The sequence below is a fragment of the Melopsittacus undulatus genome, chromosome 9 (assembly GCF_012275295.1).
Source record: "Melopsittacus undulatus isolate bMelUnd1 chromosome 9, bMelUnd1.mat.Z, whole genome shotgun sequence".
NCBI classification, from domain to species: Eukaryota; Metazoa; Chordata; class Aves; order Psittaciformes; family Psittaculidae; genus Melopsittacus; species Melopsittacus undulatus.
Window position 1 is genome coordinate 18,616,118 of NC_047535.1, and position 16,596 is coordinate 18,632,713.

At 40.8% G+C, this 16,596-nt stretch overlaps 1 protein-coding gene across 1 annotated transcript in view; it reads right to left on the reverse strand.

Annotated features, from left to right (window-relative positions):
* MYZAP (myocardial zonula adherens protein) overlaps nt 1–3,968 on the reverse strand; it is a 60,627-nt gene extending 56,659 nt beyond the window's left edge. The window contains exon 1 of the mRNA XM_013128249.3: nt 3,885–3,968. Within this exon, the coding sequence (XP_012983703.3) occupies nt 3,885–3,968 (84 nt within the window). The remainder of the gene's footprint in view (nt 1–3,884) is intronic.
* Nucleotides 3,969–16,596: the final 12,628 nt, after the last annotated feature.

Sequence of the window (16,596 nt, forward strand, 5' to 3'; positions counted from 1 at the left end):
GCTGTTTACCACAAGAAGGGAAGCAGAATCTGGCATTCCTCCATATAGGCAAACAAAGAAAGACCAGGTCCATAAATAGGAAATAGAACTCAATTTGTGCTATGCTGTGCAGGAAGTGACGGATGAGGCCAACTTTTTCTTACAGTGATTTCAAATGAAGGAAAACTGGATTAAAAGGATTGAAAGGATTGTTAGAAGAAAACATTAAAAATACCTCAAATAAATAGGAAAAGATAATGCCTGGCAACATGAAGTTAGGAGAAATGGAATTGTGTATGATTCCCTGAAACTGGCAAATGGCTTGCCTGTTAGCCAATATGCGACTAATTATAGTCAACATACTTACAGATAAACACAGTACAGTGATTGTAAATAAGTTGTTATCCCTCTACCTGTACAGCAGTTAGTGAATCATGACTGCCTGTCATATTACAGCAATTGATGTGTTAAAGGGTTACTATGAAGGAAATCAAGAAGTCCAATGCAGATAGCAGTCAAATCACAACAACTATGTTGGAAACACAAATTAATAGTGGTAATTTGTTGAGACTAAAACCCCTGTATGATCAAAATGTTGTTACCAATTAAACAGTTTTTTCTTGGCCTTTTGTTTTCACACTGCCTTCTCCATTACCTCCAAAATCACTCTTCCCCTCTTCATTTCCACACTAGCTTACTTTTAAAGCACCTCAAATCAGTATCATATTTTTGGCAGTATTTCTGACAAAAGATAAGTTTTAATGTTTTACTTTGCAGCCTGTTCCATGCAAAGGGTGGCATTTGTAATCATCTAACGATTCCAGCCTTGAAGCCATGCCCAGTAAGGCTTGTACAGAAGTGGCAAAGTACCACCCAGTTCCTCGCTAGGACAAACTTATACAGGCTGTACTTTTGCAATTGCTTACAACAATAGGACTTCCTCAGCATCCCCTGGGAAATAGCAGTAAACGTACAAAGCAGCCATTCACTCCTGCTCCTCCTGAGCCACAGAAGATGTACTCTACCTAAGGACAGAACTACAGAGCAATCTGTTAAAATTCAAGAACACTATAGAGATTGGAAGGGAAAAATAACAGGCACTGCCTTTTTCTCTAACCTCCAGAAGCAATTATGAATACTGTACCTATGCTGTTCTGCTATGCAGTGCTTCCTGGAGAAACAACGCACTGTAACATTTGTCAGCAAGTTTACTCGACCAAATGAATGAGGCTCACATGGAAATTGCAGCAAACTCCTCCAAGAGCAAACCCCTCCTGCAGTGATGCCTTAAAATGGAAATTAAATGGTAACAGGAAGTGCCTTGACTTAGTGCCAAACAGCGGCAGAATAATGTGCAACTGAAGATGAAGGAGTAATCTCCAGAAACAAATTGGGTTATTCAGAGAGAAAACAGGGAGGAGAATGAAAGAGGGCTCCCCAAGTAGGGAAAAGGTTGTGATACAATTTTCTTCAAATGCTGACTGACAGTAAGAGCAAATGAGGAAAACCAGGGACAGGTATGTCTTCTACCCCACTTTTATGCCACTGACATAACTTTGTGAGAATAACTTCAGAAAGAAATACTGGGTAGAAGAACTGGGTATCAGATTTTCTAGCCTTTAGTTTGATTTGCAGCATCTGTAGCTATGGCAAGCCAACAACATAAATAATCTTAATTGTGCCAACATTTTGTATTCACTCCTGGCTTTTTGACACCAACAACCCAGGAACAGTATTTCCAAAGCTTGTCTGACATCATTTGTGAGATGAATACGCAGACAGGAAAACAAAGGCTGGGAGGTTCAGCCCAGCACTCCACAAGACAGCTAAAGTTTGCTGAGTGCATACACTTTTACCAAATTTCTAAGAGGCTAGTGGGACAACATAGACGAGAGATACTGCAGTATGGCAGTTAAGAAAAAAGACAATCTAGGTTAGTTAAAAATGTTAAGAATTCATGGCCCAGATCCACAATCCACATGCATGTTTACCATCCTACTCAAATCACTAGGGTGCAACTTAGAACAAATAGAGATGACAGATTCAGTCTGAGTAATGTTCTTCAGCCTCTTCTTCCCTATTCTAAAAACTAAAGCACCCAGAAAGCCATTGATCACAGTTAACTATATACTGAAATAATTAACAAGCTAGCATTAAAATAATGAGCAATGTTTTTATAGAATAACCAAAGTTACTAGTACAGCAATAGAAAAGTGCAATCTGTTCTACTAACCATTCTCATTCTAAGATTTTTTACAGTACCCCCACAGGGAAGACATCAAAAGATACTGAGCTAGATATTAAGCTAGATCAATATTTATCTAGCTTCAACACAACTTTAAAGTAAACACCACCCAAATCTAACACTGGTGATATTTCTAATGTCTGATACTAAAATGGTTTGGAGTAGCATGTTTGTTGAGTAACTATCAGCTAACCTACCAGCTCAATGGCCCAAAATCATTCACTCTGCCTAAGACCCAATGTTAGCTTTAGACCTTAAAGGTGAAAGCAGAAAAGGAGCAGATGTTTAGTCTTAGTCAGTCCTAAAAAGCAAAGAAGAAAGTACTTTCTTTGGTCATTTATCTGTTGATTAGCCTGCTTCATTTATGAAATCTCTGCTATGAGATTCCCCACACAATTAAACAGCACTTTTCTTGTGACCACAGGCACACAGGAATGTGACACATCTTCCATTTATTCAGCAGTTACTCTAACTGTCTTCCTCCCCTCTTTTGAAAACTCACATTTCACTAAAAAAAGCAACAGCAGCTTCCCAGTGGGTTTTATTTGCAGTTTAGGTTTTACCAGTTTCCTTAAGAGAATGTATCAAATACAGTTCATTTTACACTGTCCCTGAGAAACACATCAGGGGGGTGAAAGTAAGAAAATTATCACCTTTAACACAACTTCTCTTATCTTTAACATCTTTAAGAAATACTAAAAGAGGAAAATTGCAAGGGAACATGGAAGATATATAGAAACATAACTGTGATTACCAAGTCATCTTAATTTTTCCACATACATGAGCAATATCATTGTTATGAAAGCAAAGGATTTTTTTCTGCAGAAGAGCCTGACCCTCATGTTATTCTGTAAAACATGGCAACATGGCATTCCTCACTGTTTCAATTATGAACTCGCATTTTCAGAGTGTCAAAACAATCACTACATAATTCAAGAAGCATCATGGTCACACGATTGTATTCCTTTGTAAGAACAACCTTATAAGTTTTTGTAATCCATTTCTTCACACGTGGAAAGTGCATGCACAATGACAGTAGTGTGGTTACAGCAGCAAAACAGAGCTATTTAAAACAGGGTGGCTGTAGAGACATTCCTGTCGTAGCTGCCAGAGTTTTAACAACTTTTTAGAAGCGTTTCTCAACAGATTAATACAGCATTATTAGCCATCTCATTTATGGAAATTACAGAAGATACATAATTAAACCGTATTTCTGTATTTGAGGAGCCGATTATAAAAAGAAATTACTCTTGCCGTCTAAATCATTACGGTGAGCTTCCTCATGATAGCTAGAGCCTGGATAGGCAAGTTCTCAGTTGTAAATATCAACGCTCATTTCGGGGCTGGCGGGGGGAGGAAGAGCAGAGGGGAAGTCGTCTCCAACACAAGCACACCTTCCTCGCAGGTTTCCCGAAGAACAGCCAGGGACTAGCACTAACAAAAGCCTTGCAGGACACCCCAAAAGCTCTTCATTTCCCAGCACCTCCCACGAAAGCCCAAAAAGGTGCTCTAGCACACCGCAAGCTGCACCTGAGAACGCCGAAAATAAGCAAGGGAAAACTCTAAGGGGAGGAAGAGGTGGAGAGTGTGCATCCAAACCGGCGCTTCGCCCCGCACAGTCCACAGGACCTCCCGCCACCCTCCGCGCTGTCCCTCGCACCTTCCGCCGGGAGCGGCCGCCGTCGCCGGGTGGCCTCCGGGGGGTGGTGGCGGTGACCGTGAGCCCCGAGCTGTAGCGCAGCATCCCCGCGGCAGGCGCTGACTGCGGCTCCCGCGGCGCCGCTCCGCCCCAGCGCACATGGCCGCGGGCGGCCGCAGGGGCCGGGCTGCGCGGCGGGGGCGGGCCAAGAGTGGGGCTCTGCTCCGCGCAACTCGCGCCCCACGCTGGCTCGTGTGTTACGGGGGTGCCCGATTTCCACTCAGGGGGAGCCGGGCGAGACGCGGCATGAGAAAGGTGTCCTTGGGATGCTGAGGTCCCAACAGGGCGGCATCCCCTCTACTCCCGGCAGTTTTGGGTGTTGGGTGTGCGGCGTGGGAAGGAGGGCTCTGAGAGGAGACTAGATCAGTGTATCCCTCAGCTCTTCCCGAGCAGTGGAAAATAGGGACTACGGCTGGGAGGAGCCACTGAAGGCCACTGAGTACCGTTCTCTGGTACCCACTTCTGAGTGCTCTAACCAGAGAGTGCTATGGGAAAGCTGGACACTGTCCTTTCCTTCCCACAGCTGCAATTCATAAGCCACTCAAGCCTTTCAGTTTGTTAGCAGTGCTCTGGGAACGTGTACCAGGTTGATCAGAAAGCACACAGATCCTAGACAGCCTTGGATAAGAAGCACAAAGCTGATGCAGCTCAGTGCGTGGGTGAATGTGAGCCTTAGTGCCAAAGGTCCAACAAGGAGGTGGGTCTGGTGCACTAGAGTCAATTGGCCCTGAGCCAGATTGCAGGTGTGGACTTCAGCATTTCAGATGCTCAGCTCTTCCGGGATCTGGACTAAGGGAATGCCATAACTCTACACCACTGAACACAGGCCTAGGCACCAGTATCTTCATCTGCAGCCTGTGCATCTGTCATGAGCAGTACATTCCTCAGCAATCAAAGGGGCTACGACCAAAGGAGATGCTTTTGTTTGAAAGAAATTGCAGAATAAATACCTGTAATAGCATTTTACCTTGAAATAATTAAGACTGTGAGAAAACACAGTTATGGCTATGCACTGTCCCATTACAATGTTAATTATCATGCTGGATCCTGTTTTAGAGAATGCAGCAGAGAGGGAAGTAATTTGCATTAAAGAATGGAAACTGCACTGAAAAACTGGTGCCTCACCCATCATGTACCATGTGCCTGTTCCTCTTCTGTGTCTCAGTTCCTTGTCCCCAGGCAAGATACTGAGCTACCAACACTGACCAGGATCTGAAGAAGACAGGAAGAAAGCATTGCCCAGGCCAAGAGGAATGAATGAAGAGTCTGCATTTAATATTCAGCATCTTTCCTGTTGTTTCCCCAGCTACTAATCTCTCCTTCACCTGAGGAAGGTAATATAGCTCAAGGCCAATAAATTAGAACAGCTACTTGTATTTAGATTTTGCTCAGTTCAATATTGACTGCATGTTACATTATTTTTTTTGTGCCAAGGTGTCTTGTGCCTACAAACAATTGCATTTCCGTATGAATAATGCCTTAACTCCTGCTTGTAATGCATTTTTCAGAGTGGGTTTACAGGTAAACAATAGGTTTATCTTCAACAACAGGAATATGTTCCTTCACAAGTATGTCATCTATCCACTAGGCTGTCCTTTAATAGTAGTCATTACTTGTTCCTGCTTGTTCTGATGAGCAGAAATGTCTCTATTTAAATTCCGCTATGCACCTAGCTGGTTTCAGCTGGGAAAGAGTTCATACACCCTTGAGATTCTCCTGGTTAGTGAAAAGTTGTGCCTTCTCGACTTCCTTGCCCTGTGGGAAAAGGTGTGGACACAGGGCTGTCTAGTCACTGCAAAGCACAAACAGGAGAGCTGCTTTTCTAAGAACAGGTACAGAAATTAAACTTGTGCCACACTCTGGGGAAGGACCTCCCTTCCCATGCACTACAGCATGAGAGAGTAAGGCATAATAATCAGATCTCTGGGAGAATAAACAGATTTGAGATCTTCAGCTTGGAAAACAAACAATGGTGGGGAATGGGCAACAGAGGTACGAAAGAGCATGACCAATATGCAGAAGTGAATGGGGAATGGCTATTTAGTGTTTCCTACCCTTGGGAACAATGGATTGGAAGTAAACCAGGTGCCACATACTCAGATTATGAGGAGTGTTAAGTGCTCTCAAAAGCAGCTGGGTAACTCATGGAAGGCAAGCTATGAGGGCTATAAAACATGAAGATATATCTACAACTAACTTGGCAGGTCCTTGAATTGTGGGTTTGCTTTCTTGATAGCTCTCCTGTGACAGGACCTCTGACCACTGTCTTTTCCACCTCAACATGACCCCCCACCAATAGTGGTAAAGGTGAGAAGCTTCTAGCAGGTTACAGGTCTCTGCTCTGAAAGTAGCAATCATGCCCAGCATCTGTCCTTGCCTTGTCCTTGCAAGTTCTGTGCGTATTTTTCTCTCACCCCTCTTGAGCCTTAAGCCAAGAAGTGACAATCCAGGGAGTCACTCCCTAAGAGATCAGGGAGAAATGTCTGCTTGGTTTCAACTTGTCCCTCTTTGCCAGGATCTCTGAAACTCCCTGGTTCTCATACAGTCTGATGTAGATTTGCCACAGTTTACAGCTTTTTTTCCCCTGCAACGGTCACAGTACACTGTTGAGAGCATTTCATGCTGTCTTTTCAACATAGAACTAGCTTACAGAAACAGGATGGAGGAATGGAAAGGAAATGACTACTTGAGAACTGAGTTTGACTAAAACAACAGCATTCATTCTACTCACTTTTACAGCTGGACAGACTACAAAAAATATATACACAGTCATACAGACCACTTATGGATACTATACAGTGTAGTGGCAGAACATAATTTGACCAGGATGCTGAGCTTTCAAGTTCAAAACCTGCTAGTGCTTTGTGAATGCAATGATCCAAAGACACAGCAGGTTAATAACAAGATGACACTACAGTATGAGTATCTAGAGCAATAGTTGTTATGAAACAGCTAATATAATTACATGGAAACTGCAAGAAATTTTAAATGTAGCTACCTTCTTAATTTTTTTGCAGACTACCCTGTTCTCCACCACCAGCATTACTGAAATGCTTTCTTCCCAGGAGACCTGAAGATCATTATGCTGTGAGAAAAGTGAAACAGGATATCACAGGTCAACAGGCCTTTATATGAAAAGCCCTTGGTCACAAGATGGACAACAGTATAGACTACATGGAGTAGGAAGCTGGTCTGCCCTCAAAGGATAGCAGATCATAAAAGAATTCCTGCAGGAGTGGGTAACCTGGTCTTACCTTAACAAATTGTCTAAATATGGGCACGATAAAAGACTGATTTTCTTCATCAAGATCTCATCTGCAACTCCATGCCAACTGCTGACAGAGTCCACAGGAAGAAGAAAAGTCCCAATAGCACTTGATCAACTGGAATATTAATCCTGAGGGATTTGGGAATAATTGCAGAGTTATGAATTGAACTCACACCTGTGGTCATTAAGGTTATAAAGTCCCATTTGTATTCCTTCAAAAACAAGGTGTTATAATTAACTTCTAATAGCCTTGACTTTCCAGGGGGATTAAAATCTATTCTGCCTTCATCATCCTTAAGCATGAAAAATATTTATAATAGAGATTATCAAATGGACAGAGGCATGTAAGAGATTTCAGAACCAGACTCAGTAAGAACTGTGGGCTTGATCACCTATTTTTTCCTGAGAGCTGGGTTGTTTATTTTTTTCTGTTTTCACCCTTGTATTCTACAGACACAGACTTAGCCCAGCATCGTATAACTCCGAAGCTCTCTCTTTTTGGCATTACAGCTAGCATGAAAATTTTAGCCTACTAATGGTCATGAAAGAGCTTGTTAAGAGACACATATTAGCATTTGAGCTCCCAAATTCATGTCACTTCTTAAGCTTATCAATAAACTGTTTCCTGTCACTTAACGCTCTTGATACATAGAATCACAGAATGGTTTGGGTTGGAAAGGATCTTAAGATCATCCAGTTCCAAACACCCTGCCATGGGCAGAGACACCTCACACTACACTGTATCACCCAAGGCTCTAACCTGGCCCTTAACACTGCCAGGGATGGAGTGCTTACCACTTCTTTGGGCAATCTGTTTCAGTGCCTCACCACCCTCACAGTAAAGAACTTCTTCCTTATAACTAACTTGAACTTCCCATGTTCAAGTTTAAACTCATTACCCCTTGTCCTGTTACTACAGTCCCTGATGAAGAGTCCCTCTCCAGCCTCCTTGTAGGCCCCCTTCAGATACTGGAAGGCTGCTATGAGGTCTCCATGTAGCTTCTCTCTTCCAGACTGAACAGCCCCAACTTTCTTAACCTGTCTTCATACAGGCAGCGCTCCAGTCACCTGAACACCTTGTGGCTCTTCTCGGGACCTGCTCCAGCAGCTCTGTGTCTTTCTTATGTTGAGGACACCAGAACTGCACACAGTGTTCCAAGTGGGGTTTCATAAGAGCAGAGGAAAGGAGACATGGCTAATACAGGACTACTACATGAACTCAGAGCCTCCCTCGCTGATCTCACATACACAAATCTGTAATTAGGAAGTTCCACACCAGGAATTTGAAATGCAGAATATACATCTTATTTTGCAAAGCCCTTGGTACCCATTTTATGTGATTATTTCAGTTATGGTTGAGTTGAATAAAAACAGAAATTAATGGAGTTACCTGCAGTAACAGCATGATTCCATCTTTTACTGATAATGTAGAGTCACAGACTATAATTGAAATAAATGTTTATTTTAGTGTTTTCTGCTTTTAACTGTTCTCCTAGCTTCCTACTTAAAGTCCATCTTCCTTTTGAGTTTCTCAAAATACTTTTTAAACATATGCCAATAAATTTACAAAATGCTAGATAGCTCAATAAGTGGCACAGTTTAATGTGCACCATCATTTCTTCTGGAAAAGACAGAAAAGACAAAAGAGAATGGGTTAGTCACTGAAAGCTGTATCTGGGCAAGATCAGCAGGTCCATTGAAGCCACTAGTATCAGGATTCTGCCATGTACCTTTATGAATATATATGTATGTCAGTGTATTTCACACTGTTAGTGCATCTAGCAGTTAGAAAAATGAGGATTTCACCTGGTAGCTATGATTTGCAGACTCAGACTGTTAGAAAGCAATAATAAAATAAAAATTACTGCCAAGATTTAAAGAAGGCTGCAAAGCACTATGAGGGCTTTTTTTTTTGGGGAAAAAAAAGATACTTTTAGCTTCATTTGGGAGGGGTTTTGATTGAGCATGCCTGTAAGTCATAATAATTACACTGCTAAACAATCACAGAACCACAGAATAGTTAGGGTTGGAAAGGACCTTAAGATCAAGTTCTAACCCACCTGCTATGGGCAGGGATGCCTCACACTAGACCATGTTGCCCAAGGCTCTGTCCAACCTGGCCTTGAACACTGCCAGGAATGGAGCATTTATACATAGTCATGGCTTTTATTTTATTAGATAAAAAATAAAAGCTTGGACTTTACTAAAATCAACTAAGAAATATATTGAGACAATATAAGACAGTTTAACTTATCAAGAATATGGCCACATATGAATGAAAAAAATAGCACTATAATTTTTTAATCACAAAATCCTAGGGATTTAAGTAGCATCACTTCAGATTTTGCTGAAGCATATAGGACATTACTCCAGTTCTGATTCAGCAGAAAAAAGTACCACCCCTTGATTCATCTTCACCATTTCCTCTTTCATGTAGGTCTCCAATTCAGTTAACAACTGGGTCACAGCCCTTAGCAGTGTGGCCTGAGACACATGTGCAATGCTAGAAGCCTGTCAGTCATTCTTCAGCAGCAGGTTTTGGTTTAGTCAGTCCACACAAGCAGGACAGTTCAGCATAAATGTCATGTAAAAGTAATGCAGCACAGGAGCAGCAGCATTGTTCACACTGGGGTGTGACCTGGCCAGGTCATGTAATTGAACTGGTTAAGGTAGGTAGGAGAGTAGAAAACAGGCACGCCCCACCATTAGCACCACAGTTATATTGTTAGCTAACTGCATTTAAAATCATATTCCCCTCCCTAGAGATAATATCAAAGGATAGATCTCTTCCAGAAGACTGATTGCAGTATTGTTGTGGCAGGAAATTAGAAAATTTTAGAGGCAGAAATAAATTGCAAGTTCTTCTGTAAGTGTAAGCAATGGGCATATTTCAGGGAGTGTGAGCATTAAGGACAGGAAATCCATGTATTAGATGGACTTCTTTTAGCTTAAGGAGGGGAAGATGAGACACATTTCACCTTTATTTCTCCATAGCAGAGGAAAGATAAAAGAGGAAGAATGGAGAAAACTATGGAACAATGTATGGAAAAAACTACATTCTGCTTCAGCTCTATTTTATGATGGAAGTCCAGAATAGCAAGCACTTGACTGCAGCCCTGCCTCAGGGCAAAGGATGGAACATTTTTCTAACCAACAACGCAACCAGGCATTTGTCTAGAGCAGCTGCACAGATGCTACAGTTCTTGGTGGTTTGGCTTCCCTCCTGTTCTAGATCTGTTCAAGACCTCCACGTTCACCATCTCAGAATGATACACATGGGAGTTCAGCAGATAATGACTCTCCAGCCCACTGCCTTTTTGCAAAAATAGCTGGGCAGGCACAGGGAGCTGTGCATAAAAGTTGTGAAGTACAAGTGGAAGATCTGGTTCTATCATTTGTCTTCCTCTTATATACTAAAAAGAAGTTTATTAGAAGTCCTATAAAAACAAAATTAGGTGGACAGGAAGGTATTTTAACCATAAAATACCAGGTCATATTTGGTTTTGATTTCAGGGGACTTTCATCAGGAAAACTTTAGTTCCTCCAGCTCCAAAAAGCATTCTAGGGGACCTATCTCAGTATAATGAAATTTCCTTATCCTGTCACCAAGAATTGTCCCATTTCCTCTGTCCCATTTCCTCAGACTTATGACTGTGCATAAGTCATTACAATAATAGAAGAAGAAATTAAGTTATAATCAATACAGAAAAATTAGGAGGGAATGTAGGGAGGACTAAGTAGTTAAAGGTACTTACTAATAGCTCAATCCCAATAACTAAATATTATTTAGGGAAATGCCCTCTAAAGATAGGCCCAGACCTAGGAAGGAAACAGATTCACACACCTAACCATTTATATATTTGGTCACACACTGTATTTGTGAACCTGGATGGCCCCTCCCAGATTTCCAGTGCGTCATCCTTCAGGTAGCTTCAACCCAGGAGGAGGAGTATGTTTTTCCTTCACCTGCATATAGTGCATCATCCAGCTAGCAAGAATGATGCTGAGAGAAGCATGTTTCCAAGTCCTGATCACAGAGCAAGAGATTCGAACTATTCCAGGAAAGCACTTTCGAGAAATATTGCAGACTGAAATAGACTAAGCTGGTATCAGTGACTTGGGGAAATCCTTGGAGCAGGATTTTCTGCTATTCTGCCTGCTTGATAGTAATGTGAAATCTAAATAAACTGTGGCTTTTGAGTGACAGAGGCTGGTATACAAAAGGAAAAAAAACAACAGTTTGCAATATCACTTATAATTCAGGTATTAAAGTTTCTACTATGAAAGTAAACTGTTTTGGCAGTTGAACTATTCCCATCAGGTTTCCCTCTCCAGAGAATATCACAAGAAGTAGTGAGTTCTTGTTCAAAAGACCTTTGAAATGACTTGAAAGTCTCATTCACCCACATTAGGTTTTGATTCATGCTGTAAATTTATTCCAATCAAGAGATCTGGATAGCAGAAGTCTTCATGAAATTCTTCTGCTTTCTCTGGATTTTAAAATGTGCCTAAAATTTACTGTGCCTACCACAACTACTTGAATCCGTGGGAAACACAGGGAAAAAACATACACAGAAAGCCATGCACAGTATGATAAACTCTTGTAGGCTCTGGAGAAGGCCAGTTCTTTTTCACATTACTCAACTCCATTTTATCTCACTCTTTCAGTTGCCTGGCCCTGTCTCTAGTACTACTGTCATGCCTTTGTATAAAGATTTTAAGCCATGCTGTTGATGAAGTTTTTAGTTGCCCAAATTAATTTTAATAATATATTTTGTACATACAGATTTTTAAAAGGTACCATTAACATTAACTTGAAAATTAAATTTCCCTGAATGATTAACTGCTTTTTTGTAACTTCACCACGCAGCATTTTGCTGCACTTCTGACCTACCCAAATTATTTCTTTTAGAAGTTTATTTATTGTACATTAATAAAATACCATTCCCACCTCTGGAAATCTTTGAGAGGATTTACCTGAAAGCTTGAAAGGCTACCAGAGTGGCTGGACTGTGTTACACATGAGATTCTATATGGCCTCCTTCAGTTGGCCTAATAGGGCACATATTACACAGGTTGCGTGGGCAGAATCTCATCTTCACCTGGCAGGAGGAAACAGAAATGGTATATCTCAAGAGATCTATTTATATTCTTCCCTGTTGTAGGTTTCTTTTCTGCGTAACTATTTCAGAATGCAAAGTGAGCACTATAGGGCTCTATATATTCCAAAATGAAGCTTCTGTAAGGGGTGTTCTTTTCCAATTAGCTTTGCTGAAGTGTAGTTCGCAAAGCTTTTTTAAAATGCATACGTACACAGTCACATGCATGACAGTTGATTAACAAAGTCGTTTAGTTAGTACAACTTAAACTTGCTGATTTTACAACTGCAGTGTTCTTCTAATGTAAGAAAAAAAAATCAGATATAAGACAGGTGTGGATAGTAAGGAATGCTTAAAACAGACCTGTCTGGAACACCTCCCTTCTCCAGAACAAGAGCAGAAAGACACAAAAAAAATAATCACTAAAAGACAATTACCCTACTTCTGCTCTCATTTTTACTAGCATCTGTCTGATTATAACTCAGAAGTAAATGGAGGTGCTCTGGATATTAATGTAGGTTAATGGAATTAAAGTAGTACAAAGGAAATATTGCTTTTTATAATTAACCTGGAGATCCATTGCTGCTGCAGGTCACGGAACAAAAAAGTTACTAGCATTATAGGAAGAGATACATAGATAAGTACACAGGACCAGGTCTGGGTCAGACAAAATAGTGAGTTAACTAGCATGAAATCAGCTAGAGCTATCAATGAGGTTTACCCCATGGCTAGCAATGAACAGAGACTAACAGTAGTCCCCTGTGACACAACTGATACTAGACATGGGGGAAGGAAAGGAGGGGATTTGCCTTCCTGTGGGGCCTGGGAATTAACCACTGTTGAAAACAGGATGTTAGACCATCACTCTGCTGATGGAAATTTCTATATTCCTACCTTTTAGAGAAATATTTACCAAATGATTAATATACTAGTACAAGGCCCAATCCTCCTCCCTCTAAAATCAATAGCAAAACTCCCAGTAATTTCTGCAGACATTGAACAGAAGCTAAATATATTATCAATAGCATGCACTGGATACATTGAAAATGCTTGATGGTTGTTTATTTTCTAGCTTGTTTTATTTGAGTAAAACATTTGGGGGAGAAACAAACACTCCAAAATCTTCAATCTGCTGTCCTATGACACTGTAAAGTTCACCAAAACATTCTGAAAGCAGACAGGGTAGCAAGCACTTATGAAGGAGTTTTGGTGCATTTCCCACTTCTCATAAGACTGGAGTTATGGAGTCTATCAATTTTGAGGTTCTCCTGTTTTAACATATGTATTTAGTATTTTGATGAATTAACAAGAGAGAGAAAATACTTAAGAGAAAAAGATCCTTCAGAATTAAACATTGGACAAAAATCATCGAAGTGCCCTCCAGAATTGTATTCCTGCTGAGCATTTCTATCCCAGTCCTTAGGGAGACAACGTTGGAGATTTCTCCATGAAATAGTTTTCCTTTCCTTGGTTTATGTAAGGTGCAGTGGCCAATGTGGGCATAAATTGCAATGAAAGATCAGTATAACTAGAACACTTTCAGTTGTCCAAATTTTCCTGTTTAATGGTATGCCTTTTCTGCATAAATCTGCTGTAACCATAAACAGAATCTAACCCTCAGATTTGGAAACATTTCAGCATAAATGTGAGTCTCTGACAGCAATCGAAGGTTCTAGAAAAATAAACATTTAAATATATTTGGATATTTGGCTGAAGATTTGAGCCTGATGTGAACCTGACATTAACTCTCATATTTCACACAGATTTTTGCAGTGCAGTACAACTACTCACACATTAAGATGACCACCAGCATTAAGGATACCCAAAACAAGGTGGTGTTTTTTTTGCATGCTTGCTACTGGCTCTCATCCAGAGATTTCTTGAGTGCATATTGTTAACCAAATAGCTTCAGGATTGTTTCTCTATTGCCAAAATAGCGCTGCTGGCATCATTCAAGTGTCTTTCAATTTTTCTACAAATCCTATACAATTTCTTCAGTTTTTAACCTTCTGTGGACAGGTTAAATGGGGCTCTGAGCAACCTGGTCAGTCTGGTGGAAGGTGTTCCTGCCTGTGGCAAGGGGGTTGGAACTAGATGATCCCTTTCAACCCCAACCATTCTGTGATCCTATGATGTTGTTTATTAAATTTTCTATTAATACCACAGGTGTGGCACAATTTCCACAGATCCTATCAAACCTGGAAAGTTTTCAGCCTGTGGTTAGTGTGTTCTTTGTCTGACAATGCTAGAAAAAGCTGCAGTATAGAGGTCAGATTCCTTGGCTACATTTCAGTTAACATGTTTGGGCACCAGCAACCACTTTGCAACAGCAACGCAAAGGTTGTAATTCACTGATCATCTTATGTAGATACAGCTTGAATTCCACTGTTCCTGGAACCACATGTGATCTAGATACTTACAGTTGCTTTGGCTGAATTTTTAGTTGTTTTTTGGTAAATATCATCTGATCATTTTAACCTAAAACCTTCCAGAAAGGTTTTCCCTGCATAGAAATTCTCAGTTTTCCCTTGGGCTAGAACAGCATGATTTTGTACAAAGCTTGGTGATACAAAGTGGGCAACCTGTTCAAGCAGAAATTGTGGTCTTGTTAATCCATAAAGTTTTACAGATACCTGATGACATGACTGGTGTAGGCACCAGTAAATAAACCACACACATTTCACCATATTCTCTGGAATATATATATTCACACATATTCTCTGTGAATTCTGGAAAAATGGAGGAACTCCTAGGGCCCATGCTGTGAAATGTAACTGCTCAGAACTAATCAGTCTGTAGATGTCATGTTCTGCATGACACAAACAGTATTTTTGCTGGCCACTAGTGTGGTGTTGATCTATATTCCAGTAAGCAAACATCAAACAAATCATGCTTCCAGTGAGAGAACATCCTTGTGTCTCTCAAGTCAGATGAAAAAAACAAATGGAAATATCTGAGAAAGACCACAAGAAGCGTAAACTCTCCAGACCCTTAATGAAAGCATGAACATACATACCTGCTTGTACTTTTCCTACACTGCTGACATCTTCCTAGGTCAGTGCCTGAAGTTAGGTGGAATGAACCCAGGTCTAGGGCGGTGTTGAAAATCTTTTTTTTGAGAATGTTAAAATGTTGAGGTAAAAGACAGCTTCATTTCCAATAAATTCTTTTTGTGAAGTCATTATCCAGCCATAGTCACAAACTACCTCATATTGCCTCTCACTATTATGCAGAGTAATACAAATGCCCAGACTGTATCAGAGCTGCTATCTTTGTCAGTAGTCAGGATTTCTTGTTTCAGAAAGACATGTAAGAACTTCACAGGAGATAAGATGCTGATTATCCTCCCACTCTCTCCAAATATCTCCCTGGATTTCTAATCATTAGACCGGCTTACTTTCTGAACTATAGGTTTAGTAACTCCTGCTGACATGTTTTCATGAATAATGGGTATTCTTGCCAGCTACGAACTTTTATTTCTAACTAAATTACCACCATCAGCACCAGTGTGTCTAATCATGCTGCATAAAAAAGTACAAATTCTGATTTTCCTTGTTTTATTTCAGTGACTGTCACCTTGCTACAGTGTTGCAAAATGGTAAAGAGCAGATATTACCTATGCTTTCTGTCCTTTTTAAATCAATTTCTCCAGACTCCGGACCACTCATTTTTCTGTCCTCTTAGTCATAAATTAGCATCTGAGTACTTACAGCAGTAGCACTTTTCTAGGAGAGCACCATACCCCTTCTCACATAACTCACCTCCTGCACCTTAATATCTTGAATGCTATTTTGTCTACGGTTCTGTACTGAAAAGGATCTTTGTTGAGCAGTGCAACAAACTTGTACTCTGGCAGGAACTCAATCTCAGTAGTTAAGCTTCGAGATAACCTTTAGCTTGCCAATCTCTAGGTTAGTGTATGTATGAACCCTCTTTGTAGAGGGAGCATCACAATTAGCTCCACATCAGTTGCTGCTTGGGAAAACAAGACAAAAGGTGAACTATTAGGGGACAATTAACACAGGTCAGCAGGGAGGATGCAATGCCTCAGCTGCAATGGCAGCCACAGCAGGACTCCCTGGCTGCTTAGCAGTGCAGAGGGATGAATTTTGCAGCCCTCACTACACTGAAGGATGCCAGCAACAAAAGGCAGTAGTGCCTCTGGGCAATTTATCATGCCCTTGGGAAGTGGTGACTAGCACATGGATGTGTGAGATTATGACAAACCCCTGTATTTTGGCAAAAAAAACATACGGTGATGTTATTCAGGGGGCACTATGTCATTAAACACAATTCAAGATGTATT